We start from the raw sequence: 14114 nt of genomic DNA, 5'->3' as shown, positions 1-14114 counted from the left end.
ATCAAGCAAACTATCAAAATGATTGATCTATGCACAAGGATATAATAAAAAATGACTACAGGGTGAGTTTAAATTAGATGGTGAGACTAGGCTTCAGAAAGGCAAAACTTAAGAACTAAACCCCCGAAGATGAGTGAGGATCAGAAGCAAGGGCAGTACAAAGGCTCTGACACAACAGACGAAGTTCGTACTAGTAAAGGTCCAGAGAAAAGCTCAGTATGGCTACAGTGTAATAGGGCAAGTAGACAGCAGTACAGGATGAAGTCAGATAAACAGCCAAGGACCAGCTCATGCAGAAATTTGTTATGTCAGAATAAGGAGTTGGGAATTTCTTCCAAGTGAAAATGGAAGGCCATTAGAGGGTTTTAGGCATAGGAATAACATGATCTGACTAATATTTTCAAAAGTTCATTCTACTTGTCACAAATAAGGTGTTAACACAGGTAACATAGACAAGGGTAATCCAATTCTTTCATTAAAAGAAAAAAACTATAAAGTACATGTCACTTTATATAATAAAATACTTTTTAAAAAAATTTTTTAGTTGTAGCTGGACACAATATTTTTATTTATTCATATATTTTTATGTGGTCTGAGATCAAATCCAGTGCCTCACAGGTATGATGCAAGCGCTCAACCACTGAGCTACAGCCCCAGCCCCAATAAAATGCCTTTTTAATAAAAATCACTGTCCAGGATGATTTCACATGTATCTATTGTCTTTTGTCTGTCAATCACAATACTAATAGCCAGCAAATTTAAGAATTTGCTCTTTAGACCCTGAATATTAAAGTAATTTTACCACATCACATGTAACCACAAGAATGAAAAGTTATAATCCATGTATGTATAGTATGTCAAAATATACTCTATTGTCTGGGGCTGTGGCTCAGTGGTAGTGCACTTACCTGGCATGTGTGAGGCACTAGGTTCAGTTCTCAGCACCACATACAGATAAATAAAATAAAGGTCTATCAACAACTAAAATATATATATATATATATATATATTTAGTATTTATTTAGTTGTAGATGAACACACAGTATCTTTATTTATTTTTATGTGGTGCTGAGGATCAAACCCAGTATCTCATATATGCGAGGCAAGCACTTTACCACTGAGCTACAGCCCCAGCCCTAAAAAAGTTTTTAATATACTCTATTGTCATGCATAGTTAAAAAAATAAAATAAAGAAAAAAAGTAATTTTTACTCTGCTAATAAATCTGACAATTTAAATAGAAAGTCAATGAGTAGGGCTGGGGATGTGGCTCACGTGGTAATGTGCTCGCCTGGCATGGTGGGGCGCTGGGTTCGATCCACAGCACCACATAAAATAAAATAATGATGTATCCATTGAAAACTGAAAAATAAATATTAAAAAAATTCTCTCTCTAAAAAAAAAAAGAAAATCAATGAGTACTAAAGAAACGAAGAGTTTGGTCTACTGCTATTTAAACATTAATACACTCATTTCCTAAATACATCAAAACTTAATTAAAGCAGAGTTTGTGACAAGATTGAGGCTATTATCCTGAGAATTAAACAGTATCATTAGCCTGTAAATTCTACCTTTAGTTTTTAAAGAAAGACATGTAGAAGACACATGCAAAATAAATAAATAAATAAATAAAACCAACAAAATTGAGATGTGCAATAACAAAAACGTAACTACTTTTAATCATGTGTTCCAAATTCAGGGTTGATGTTTTAAAACAAAGAAATAATTGCTTTCTGGGGCTGGGGGCTGGGGCTCAGTGGTAGTGTACTTGCCTGGCATGTGTGAGGCACTGGGTTTGATTCTCAGCACCATATACAAATAAATAAAATAAAGGTCTATTAACAACTAAAATATATTTTAAAAAAAAGAAATAATTGCTTTCTGAGAAATAATATTTCTAAATTGATTATCAAATTGCAGGAAAAAAAACACTTACTGAACTTAACACAAATACCATATTCTTTCAAGCATAAAATTTACTTTTGTGGATAATCTTCTTCTAAGAAACCCATTTAAAGAAATAATTACCAGGCTTTTTTGTGGCTCAGAGGTAGAGTGCTCGCCTAGCATGTGTGAAGCACTGGGTTCAATCCTTAGCACCATATAAAAATAAAAAAATAAAAGATATTTTGTCCACCTATAACTAAAAAATAAATATAAAAAAACTACCTAATGTAAAAATTCAATTTAATGGTAAAGTATTTAAAAATAAACTATAGGAGCTGGGGATGTGGCTCAAGTGGTAGCGCGCTCGCCTGGCATGCATGCAGGGTTCGATCCTCAGCACCACATACAAAGATGTTGTGTCAGCCGAAAACTAAAAAATAAATATTAAAAAAATTATCTCTCTCTCTCTCTCTCAAAAATATAAAAAATAAATAAATAAAAATAAACTTTATCCTCAAAAATATTATATGCTCTTAACTTGAAGATTTCTTTAGCTCGATTACTATAATTCTATGTTTTGTGAGATTAATGCTCTTTCTTAAATTTAAAATTCTACAAAACAGGTCACTTTGAGATTACCTTTATTTTTAAACTATTTCATATTATGCAGTCCTAAAAATATTGGTCACAACTTGATTGCTTAGCATTTTGCTTTTGACTTCCTTTTTCTATAATAAGATTTGAAGGAACTGACCAAATTTGGTACTCTGAAATAATATTATGTGTATATTCAGCCAACTTTCATCAGACCACAGACTAGAGGTCAAAAAGAAAGCTCTTCTGGATCTATTCATGGGTTTCAACAAAACAGCTGTTTCAGGAATTTGTTCTCAGAGCAAGAATGAGAATTCAAGAAAACTCTACTTGGTACAATTTCTGTGGAAACTGGAAAGTTTCACTTTGAAACAAGGAAATGTAAAATTTTATATTCAACAAGTTAGTAAATCCTAGGCTCAAATGTAAGCATTCCACCACCATAAAGAACAAACAGAAAGTTTAATAACTTAGTTATGTAAAATATAGTCAGGAACAGATGCTGCAACACTCACTTCATATCTCACAGGAACTCAGAAGAACTGGAACATGCATCCTTATCACCCATTTGTGGACAAACATCCACAAAGAACCAGCTAAGACTAAAGTTGGGTATTATCTGAAGGCACCAACAGGAGGCTTCTGGAAATCTTATTGTGTTTTCTATTTTTTTTTATTAGTTGTTGATGGACACTTATTTTATTTATTTATATGCGGTGCTGAGAATTCAACCCAGTGCCTCACACATGCTAGGCAAGTGCTCTACCACTGAGCCACAATCTGTGGTTTCTTTAAAAAAAAAAATTAAGTAGCATATGATGCAGAGATCTGACAAAGACCCTTCCTAACCCAAGGCCACATGCATATAAAGAAACTCACCTGTGTTATACTCCTTTAACTGCAACTCCTTCACAGGCATGCCATCGGAAGTCTGAAAGGCATTAAGAATCTGCAAGAAAATGGTATTTACACATTATGATACAAATCATATTCAAACAGTGAATTTTATATTTCTCTATTGGTTTTTATTCTACATAATTTAAAGCTATGATTATTTTATAAAGGCAAAATTAAGACATGTACACGAGATGCTCAAAAAAATGCTAAATGAATAGAACATGCTTATTCAAAAATTCCTAAGTGTAAAAGAAAATCAGATGAGCATAACCTTCAAGAGCTCAAACTGTCTGAAGATATCAAACTGTCTGAATTCCAAGCATCTCCTACTCACTTGTTGTGTAACCTTTCCGTGTCTAGTTAATTATCTGTTAAACATAAAATGATGCACTAAGCTCATTCAGTCCAGAGCCATGGTAATTCGGTCTGGTCAGTTTTTTCTTTATATTCAAATGAATCGTTCTCTAACTACAAATGTCACTTCTTCAGTGATATCTAACTGCAAAATACAAAGTCACATCTACATCTTTTGTTCTTGTTGTTGTTCTGGGGATCAAACCCAGGTCCTTGTACATGCTAGGCAAGTACTGTGCTAGTTACATCCCAGCCCTAAACCTTTAGTGTTCTTCAGAAAATGTATCACTGTTTCAAAATGTTACCTATCTTTTGTTTGCTTCTGTATTATTGATGGAGGCAGTGACTTTATAATATTCACTGCTATATCATTCAGTGCCTGGTACTCAATATAGGTTGAATCCTTAATCCAAAAATCTGCTTCAGATTTTGCAGCATTTTGGATTTCAGGTTTTCCTATTAGGGATGCTCAGTAAAGTCTACTCCAAAATTCCCAAATCCAAAGCCCCCAAATCTGAAATACATCTGATCCCAAGCATTTCAGATATGGAATCTTCAACCTATAATACTTAACACTTGCAGTGAATGTATTAAGAATACCTATTTAGGGGTTGGGGTTGTGGCTCAGTGGTAGAGCACTTGCCTAGCACATGCAATGAGCTGGGTTTGAGCCTCAGTACCACATAAAAATAAAAGTATTGTGTCCAACTACAACTAAAAAAATATATTTAAAAAAGAGAACATCTATTCATTCTGGGCAGGGTGACACACCAACCTCTAATCCCAGTTACTTAGAAGGCCAAGGCAGGAGGATCAGAAGTTCAAGGCCAGCCTTAGCAACTGAGTAAGACCTTGTCTCAAAAAAGTGGGGGGTGGGGGTGGGGTGCCTAAGGATGAGGGCTCAGTGGTTCGGCCCCCCTGGATTCAATCTCCAGTATCCCCACCAACCAAAAAAAGAAAGAAAAGAACCCTATTCATGGTCATTATAATTAAGTGAATTAATGCTTATAAGCATACACAATGCCTGTCACAGAATAAGTACTATTAGCTCCTGTTGCAATATCCTGACCAATTCTTCCATAACTTCTGCCATAAATTTAGTCAGTCTATCCTAACTGAGCAGATAGGCAGCTTCCAAACTCATATTACTATAAATCAGTATCTTTATTTATGGACTCCTGAAATAATATGCCCTACCAGATGATTACCAGGTCACCATTTGTCATGTTTTTACAAACCTCACCTCAGTGAATACATATATAACTAGCAAAATATGAATAAGTTCTATGAATTATACCAAAGTCAATTCCCTGGTTTAGATATACTACAGTTATCCAACATATTAACACCAAGGGAAGTTGGGTAAAGAATACACATGCTGGGGCTGGGGATGTGGCTCAAGAGGTAGCGCGCTTGCCTGGCATGCGTGCGGTCCGGGTTCGATCCTCAGCACCACATACAAACAAAGATGTTGTAACGTCCACCGAAAACTAAAAAATAAATATTAAAAATTCTCTCTCTCTCTATTTAAAAAAAAAAAGAATACACATGCTTTTCTTTCCTATACATTTCTTTATACTTTCCTGTGAATCTATAATTTTTCAAAATAAGGTTAAAAATTTAATTGACAGAGACAGAAAAAAACACATGCCTCACCTCTTCTTTTGTGGCATTTTCAGGCACCCCACTTAATCGAATAAGCCTGCTAGGCTTCTCCTCACTTGTGCCAGTCCTGTAATCTTGATCCTTAAATTCAGAATATAAAATTATTTCACCAATAAATATACTTTTGTATGAAAAGTGAAACAACATGAAATATAGGTATTCAGGATCAAAAATGAAAATGACTGAATCATGTAAAGATGTGAAAAAATATGACTTTATTATTTTAAATTTTGACTTCAAATCCTTGGATTACAAATGAATTAACCCAGGCTCACTGAAGGAGTCTTTTTTGTGTGTATGTATGTGGAGGGGAGGGTGCTAGGGATTGAACCCAGGGCCTTGTGTATGCAAGGCAAGCACTCTACCAACTGAGCCATATCCTCAGCCCAAGGAATCTTAAAATTGTAAAATAAGACATAAAGAGAAATAATACTGGGCTGAGAGTTTAACTAAGTGAGAGCACTTGCTTAGCATGCGCAAGACCCTCGAATTTCAATCCCCAGCATCAAAAAGAAAAAGAGAGAGGCTCAGTGAGCACTTGCCTAGCATGCGTGAGGCACTGGGTTCAATTCTCAGCACCACATATAAATAAATGAATAAAATAAAGATTCATCAACGGGCTGGGGATGTGGCTCAAGCGGTAGCGCGCTCGCCTGGCATGCACGCAGCCCGGGTTTGATCCTCAGCACCACATACCAACAAAGATGTTGTGTCTGCCGAGAACTAAAAAATAAATATTAAAAAAAAAAATTCTCTCTCTCTCTCTCCTCTAAAAAAAAAAAAAAAAAAGATTCATCAACATCTAAAAAGAGAGAAAAACAAATTAGCCCCAATAGGACTTTCATAGAAAAACAAACAAAAAATATTATTATTCCCAAAACTGTATTTTTTTCCTGAATGAGCAAATAGCAAAAAGGGAAATCTGAGCAGATGTCATTTAATAAAGATGATTTCTTATAAACAAATTTCAGAACAAAGTCAAAAGGTGTCATGTAAGTATAAACCACACAATTTAACAGTAAAATTCAAAGAAATCTGTACTCTTCATACTTATAAAAGCCTTAGCTCCAATTTTCCTCCATTTCGAAATTATAGTTAGAATTTAACTTTTAAGAAAAAGTCTCCTGTAACTAAATGACCATATCTCCCTCCAATCAATTTCTCTCCACTACAAAAGATAAAAGCTGAAAAACCTTTTGAGAAAGACTCCTATAACTAAATGATCCTATCTCCTAGTTATGCCTATTGCCTAGCATAATCAAACTGATTTAGATAATAAATTATGTGATCACCAGGCTCTAACATTCTCAAAACCCATTATTTGGTAATATGTATTAACAGCACTGTCCAAAATAATAGAAACCTGAATAGAAATTGATAAAATCTATTTTAAAGATAACATCTTCTTATTAAATTGCAAACAAACTTCCTTGCATAGAAATGTAACATTTAAAGTTAATTAAATTAGCTACAAAAAGATAATAAGGGCTGGGACTGTAGCTCAGTGGCAAAGCGCTTGCCTAGCATGTATGAGGCACTGGGTTCGATCCTTAGCACCACATAAAAATTAACAATTAAAATAAAAAGCATTCTGTCTATCCACAACTACAAAAAAAAATTTTTTAAAAAAAGAAGATAATAACAGTTTTTTTAAGTTGTTGATGTTTAATCTGGCGGGGGGGAGGGTGGGGAGGGTTACTGGGGATTGAACTCAGGGGCACTCAACCCCTGAGCCACGTCCCCAGCCCTGTTTTTTATTTAAAGACAGGGTCTCAAGGAGTTGCTTAACACCTCACTTTTGCTAAGGTTGACTTTGAACTCGTGATGCTCCTGCCTCAACCTCCCAAGCCACTGGAATTACAGGCGTGCTAATTTTTTTTTAATTTATTCATATTCTGTGCTAAGGATCAAACCACATGCCTCATACATGCTAGGCAAGCATTCTACCACTGAGCCACAAATCCAGCCCAAATTACAACTTTTAAATAACCTCCTCATGACTAGAGAGAGACTCTTAGGTAGCCTGAGTTTAAGTAAGAAAATGAATCCTAAATCACAATGCTTGACTATCAAAAAGTTGTGAAAATCACTTCCCAAAGATAGTTACTTTTCAGATTAAATCGTCCCAAGGTATTTAAATCAGCCCAATAAAGCAAAATAATGAATCAACACCTATCAAAAATATTATATGGTTGGAGCAGTGGACAAACCTATAATCCCAGCAACTGGGAGTTGAGACAAGAGGATCACAAATACAAAGCCAGCCTCTGCATTTTAGCAAGGCCCTAAGCAACTTAGGGATACTCCATCTTAAAATAAAAAATAAAAAGGGCTGGGAATGTGGCTCAGAGTTAAGTGCCTCTGGATTCAATCCCTGGTACCTACTCTGCCCCAAAAATATTATCTGAACTGAGGCCCCTTTCTCTAGAGATTTACATTCCTACATTTCAATGGTGAATACAAAATCTGCTTTTTCTATTGAGATGAGGTCTTTTATTGTTGCTGTTTGTTTTTGTTTTGGGTACTAGGAACTGAACCACTGAGCTACAACTCTAGTTGTATTTTGAGACACGATCATTAGGTTCCTAAGGTTGGTCTCAAACTTGCAATCTTCCTGACTCGACCTCCTTGGTTGCTAGGATTATAGGTGTGTGCCACCATGCCCAACCAAATTTTGCCTTTTTTGTTCTGCAGCCCTGGGGATTGACCAAATTTTGCTTTTTAATAGTAGGGCAATGAGACATCAAGGACTCAAGGTCCTAGATTCTATACTTAATCCTTCAGAAATGCCTTATGAAAAAAGAAAAAAGCAATCCACGTCATCAACATACCTGTAGGTCTCGTTGAGTTTTGCCCTCTGGAAAAGACTTGCTCTGGCCATAGCCAAATATCTGGCTCCCTGGCAACCTATGATCCACATCACGGTACTCCATGCTTCTGTAATCAGTGTCTTGTTGACCAAGAAAATCCAGATCGCCTTCTTCTTTAAACAGACAAGCGTCTGAACTCTGTTCACCTCCAGAAAGCTGTGATTTGTTTTGGTCTTGAGTTGGACTTTGGCTGTTCTGAAAGTCTGATGGAGATTCATGTTCAAAGGCTACACCTTTTGTTTCTCCTTCTCTTGTTTCTGAATGCTCAAATTCTGCCTTCTGAACACCAAACGTGGGCTTTTCTACTGTATGGTCATGTGAGGATTCTTCTCTCTTGTTCACACTGACACCAGAATGTTCTCTATCTTGTGCAGATGGCTGAATGTAATCCAAAATTTTTTGATCCACAGGAGGCATCTCCCTATCTTTAAATTCCATACAAGGTCCCACCTCTCTGCCCCTAAAATCCTGATCAGTCCTGGACCGGTGTCTACCTCTGAAATTTGAATGTGGTGTATCCCTGTCCCTAAAGTCTAGATCAGTAGTACCTGAACCTCGCCCTCTAAAGTCTACCTGTGTTCCATCTTTGTCCCTGAAGTCCAAATCAGCTATATCTCTATTCCTAAAATCAGAACGAGATTGATCTCTGGTCCTGAAATCCAAATCTGATAAATCTCTTGCCCTAAAATCTGCATGGGATCCATCCCGGCCTCTAAAATCTAAATCATAGGTACCCCGGCCCCTAAAGTCAGATGGAGGAGCATCCCTTCCTCTGAATTCAACAGTGTGAGCATCCCTGTCTCTGTAGTTCATATGTGGTGTCTCCCTACCTCTATAATCCATAGAAGTACCATCTCCACCCCTGTAGTCCATAGGTGGCCCTTCTCTATCCCGAAAATCCCCAGAATGTATGTCCCTACCCCTGAAGTCCAACTGTGATGAATCTCTGCTCTGGAAATCAGAAGATGAAAAATCTCCCCCCCTGAAATCATGTCCAGGTCCCTCCCCTCCTCGATAGTCACCATGTGGTCCGTCTCTAGCTCCATAGCTGAAAGAATGCTCCTCTACATTTGCAAAGGGAGGCCCCGAATGCCCCTGGAAATCAAAGGGAAGTGAATCTCTGCCAGGAAAGTTGCCAGAGTGTCTCTCTTGAGCATGACTCTTAAGGGGAGGAGGAGGATAATCCCTGTTCCACCCGGGAGCAAACCTTTCTTCTTGGCTCCCACTGTAGAAACAAAGACAGTGTTATTCATATTGTCCAGAGAGTTTGAAATCTACACACCAGCATATTCTTCTCTAATCACAGCACATTCTTCTTTAAACATTTTTTTTTTTTTGGCAGAGTTCTGTAACAAGGTCCTAGATCTGCAGAAAACAGCAAAGTTTTGCTATTTTAAGACGAAGTGACGAGTAAACTTTTATGCTCCCATTTCAGAACACGAGGAAAGTCAACACAAGGTTTTCAACATGACTGCTGCAGAAAAAGCTTTCACCCAGTCCTGCAACAGGGAAAATCCGCAATACCAGATAAGCTAACAATGGTGACATACTACAAAAATGTCCATTTCCTAAAGCCAGGGAACTTAGAATTCCAAGGTCAACATGATGATTCCTATACATTGGAAAAATCAATGCAATGTAAATTTCTTACACTAAGTTTTAGGAAGTGTCTACTGCTGTATCTAGGGGTAATATCCCAAAATATTTAATTATGACTACTGCCTAGATACCACCCAACCAAAAAATGCTGGTTGTACATCATCACCATTAGGAGCAACACCAGTGTTTACCAGATAAGCAACTTTCTGGCTACATCTAAATCCCAGTTCTACAGTGACTCTGCCTGAAAGTACTCTCAGCTGGGTCTTATTATAACTACCCAAGGGTATCACAGAAATTAGCATGAATCATGCCACAAAGCATGTGTAAGCTAAGCAAGAGCATCCAGGAGCTTAAAACTAGAAGAGACCTAGTGACAAGTTTAGGTCTTTAAGCATTATTCCCATGTCCCAAATGAAAAAAATTATATTCCCGTACCAATGCCTAACTTTACACAGAAACAAAATGTATTTTAAAAATAGGTACAGTATTAAACTCACAATCTCAGTTTATAGAATGCAATAGATAAACAAGAGCTGGCTCAATCTTTCATTCTACCCAACTTCTTCCCTTTCCCTAACTTTCATTTTAGTTTTGGACAAACATTATGGAATTTAAGTAGGCAATTAAGCACCTAGACACATGAAAAAGGAAAACAAAATTATGTGAAAGGTCATCTGTTGTTTAGCAGTAAAACAAAAGTATTAAGAAATCAAGACCAACTCAGTTCTCCCTTCAGAACATGTAGTTTCTAGTCTAAGACACTTCTGAGTACAGACTATACCACGATAAAAAAAAATCCAAAGGACAACTAATTCTGGGTCACTCATTTCAATAAAGTTACACTACCAATTCTTTTTTTAAAGTAATAGAAACTTAACATTAACCTAAACATGAGAATTATGTACATTTAATGAATTTGCAGAACACAATGTCTTCCATGGGCTCCCATTAACATTAGTTAAGTTCATCATAAGAGAATCAAGTTTAAATGTTCTGCATAAGTAACACAAAGTAAGATGTTATAATTAACTATAGTGTCTCTCATATTTAAAAATCATTCAAAAGCTGGGTATAGTGGTACACACTTGAAATCCCAGCTATTTGGGAGGCTGAAGCAGAAAGATTTTAAGTTCTTGGTAAATTAGCAAGAAAATCTCCAATAAAAAATAAAAAGGGATGAGAATGTAGCTCAGTGATAGAGCACCACAAGTACCACAAAAAAAAATATATATATATGTATCATTAAAGTCCTATTAATTAGCTTGTGGGAAGACTGAAGACTCCTCAGATTCATCTAAATCTATATGTTAGCATCTAAATCTATATGTTTACTTGCCAGAGCATTTTCTGAGCAGAACACATCCAACTTCTGCCTCTGAGTACTGCCCTAAGGATTACTTTACCCTCCTAAGAGAAAGTAGATCAAAAGTAACTGATTATATGAAGATAACCCCCCCATTAGAAATGGAATGCAAGAGCATTCTACCAACAAGCTACACCTCCAGTACTTTTTATGTTGTTAATATAATTTTATTTTTGGTACTGAGGATTGAACCCAGGGGCTTTACCACTGAGCTACAACCCTTTTTTATTTTTTGAGACACAGTCTCCCTAAGTTGCTTAGGGCCTACACTAAATTGCTGAGGCTGGCCTAGAACTTACAATCGATCCTCTTATCTCAGCCTCCAGAGTCTCTGGGATTACAGGCAACTGCCATTGCACCCAGCCTTTCTAATTTTGAAACAGGGTCTCCCTAAATTTCCAAGGCTGGCCTCAAATTTGTAATCCTCCTGCCTCAGACTCTTAAGTCTGTGATTATAAGTATGTGCCACAATGCCCATACTTAAAACTATTTTAAAGGGTTGGGGAAGTACTTCAGTAGTGTAGTATCTGCCTAGCATGCACAAGACCCTGGGCACAAATATAAAAACAAAACAAAACAAAAAACGATGTTTCATACATTCTAATCCTGCAAAATACCTATTTTTGGTTTAAATTAGTTCCCCCAAGGAGGAATATTATATAAACTATATCTCCCTCTAGTCTAAAATCTTAAAAATAAGCAGGGCTCAGGGGCACATGCCTGTAATCCCAGGGGCCCAGAAGGCTGATTCAGGAGGATCACAATTTCAAAGCCTGCCTCAGCAACTTAACAGGGCCCTAAGCAACTAAGAAAGATCCTATCACTAAATAAAATGTAAGTAAAAAGGGCTAGGAATGTGGTTCAGTGGTTAAGCATCCCTGGGTTCAATGCCCAGTTCAGAAAAAAAAAAAAAAAAGAAATCTTAAAAATAAGGTTTGGGGATATGGCTCAGTGGTGGAACACTTCTTATATGTCTGAAGCCCCAGGTGTCATCCCTAACACCACCATCCCCCCATAAAAAAAAATTTGTTTTAAAGATGATACAGAGTTTGGGGATTTAGCTCAGTGGCAGACAACTTGCCTAGCATGCCCAAGGCCCTGAGTTCAGTCCTTGGTCCTAAAAAAGGTACAAAAGAGCTGGGTCCAGAGCCGCATGACTGTATAATCTCAGGAAATTGGGAGGCTGAAGCAGGAAGATCTCAAATTCAAGACCTGCCTCATTAACTTGGTGAGATCCTCAGCAACTTAGCAAGACCCTGTCTCAAAACTAAATATTAACTGAGCACAGTGGTACACAGTTATAATCCCAGAAGCTCGGGAGGTTGAGGCAGGAGGATTGTGAGTTTAATGCCAGCCTCAGCAACTCAGCGAGGCGCTAAACAACTCAGCAATATCCTGTCTCTAGGATCAATAGGGATAGGAATGTGGCTCAGTGGTTGAGTGCCCCTGAGTTCAATCCCTAGTATCAAAAAACAAAACAAAACAAAACAAAACAAAAAAAAGTTAACTCATTATAAAAATGTGAAATACAACCCAGAGGAATTTAGTGAGACCCTTATCTCAAAATAAAAAAATAAAAGAGCTCGAGATGTAGCTCAGTGGTAGAGTGCTCTGGCTCTTCAATCCCTAGCATGGTGTAAAACACACACACACACACACACACACCACTCCATTTACAAATAAATGCTAAGATGTCCTCCACTTGTTCATACCTAGTAACTTCTAAAATCAGAGACCTAGAAGTGAACTTTAAAATGTACATTTTGCTAACTGTTCCTACTAACCAAGTATGCATTACTTTGCTATAATAAATAAATATAAATAAAATATATAGCAATATTTTTAATGTTTACATAAAGTATTAAGATTACGTACAACTATAATAACACACCAATTTAAAATGTGGGAGGGAAAAAACGTTATAAGAACCCAGCAATGATGGCATGCCTATAATCCCAGTAACTTGGGAAGCTGAAGCAGAAGGATCACAAGTTTGAGGCAAGCCTCAGCAACTTAGTGAGCACTAAGCAATTTAGCAAGACACTGTCACAAAAGAAAAAATAAAACAGTCTGGGGTTGTAGCTCAGTGGTAGAGTGCTTGCCTAGCATATGTGAAGCACTGGGTTCAATTCTCAGCACCACATAAAATAAATAAATAAAATAAAGGAACCAGGTGCCATGGCACACACCTGTAATTCCTGTGGCTCAGGGGCTGAGGCAGGATGATCATGAGTTCAAAGCCAGCCTCAGCAACTCAGCAAGGCCCTAAACAACTCAGTGAAACCCTACCTAAATAAAATACAAAATAGGGCTGATATGTGGCTCAATGGTCGAGTGCCCCTGAGTTCAATCCCTGGCATCAAATTAAAATAAAAGTATTATTATGTCCATCTACAACTAAAAATACAAACCAAAAAAAACAGGCTGGGCTGGGGATGTGCCTCAGTGGTTAAGAAAAAAAAAAAAAACTGTTACAAGACAAAACTCTTGGCATGCTTCATAGTCAGTCTCACAATCATTTTAGAAATGACTAACAATGGTTTGAAGATATAGCTCAGTGGTAGAGCACTTGCCTAGCATGTATGAAGTTCTGAGTTCCATTCTCATTCCCTAACACCCCATCAAATGAAAAAGAAATGATTGAAACTTTTTAAAATACTTTCTGTTTCTAAAAACTCAAGAGTTATTTCTCCACGAAGAAGAAATGTTATATTATACACTTATCATTAAAATACCGACAATTTCAATATTCAGATTTCAGAACTTACCGAAAAGGTCCTGTTCGGTTAGCAGATCGAGAATCCCCCCACATTTCTTTCTATATCAGGAGGGCCCCAGTAAGTAGATCCTTTTTTCTAACAAACTCTACTTAGAGCAGTACCT

At 37.0% G+C, this 14114-nt stretch overlaps 1 protein-coding gene across 4 annotated transcripts in view; it reads right to left on the bottom strand.

The window, feature by feature from the left end:
* Rbm6 (RNA binding motif protein 6) overlaps positions 1-14114 on the bottom strand; it is a 100266-nt gene that overhangs the window by 68965 nt on the left and 17187 nt on the right. For all 4 annotated transcript variants that reach the window (XM_021727491.3, XM_078043212.1, XM_021727492.3 and 1 more), the window contains 4 exons: positions 14000-14112; positions 8228-9491; positions 5388-5477; positions 3360-3429 (listed from right to left, as the gene is read on the bottom strand). In XM_021727491.3, coding sequence (XP_021583166.1) covers positions 3360-3429; positions 5388-5477; positions 8228-9491; positions 14000-14043 — 1468 coding nt within the window. In that variant the 5' untranslated portion in view covers positions 14044-14112. The remainder of the gene's footprint in view (positions 1-3359; positions 3430-5387; positions 5478-8227; positions 9492-13999; positions 14113-14114) is intronic.

The sequence above is a fragment of the Ictidomys tridecemlineatus genome, chromosome 3 (assembly GCF_052094955.1).
Source record: "Ictidomys tridecemlineatus isolate mIctTri1 chromosome 3, mIctTri1.hap1, whole genome shotgun sequence".
NCBI classification, from domain to species: Eukaryota; Metazoa; Chordata; class Mammalia; order Rodentia; family Sciuridae; genus Ictidomys; species Ictidomys tridecemlineatus.
Note: the sequence above shows the minus strand (reverse complement) of the source record. Positions and strands in the feature narration are given on the sequence as shown.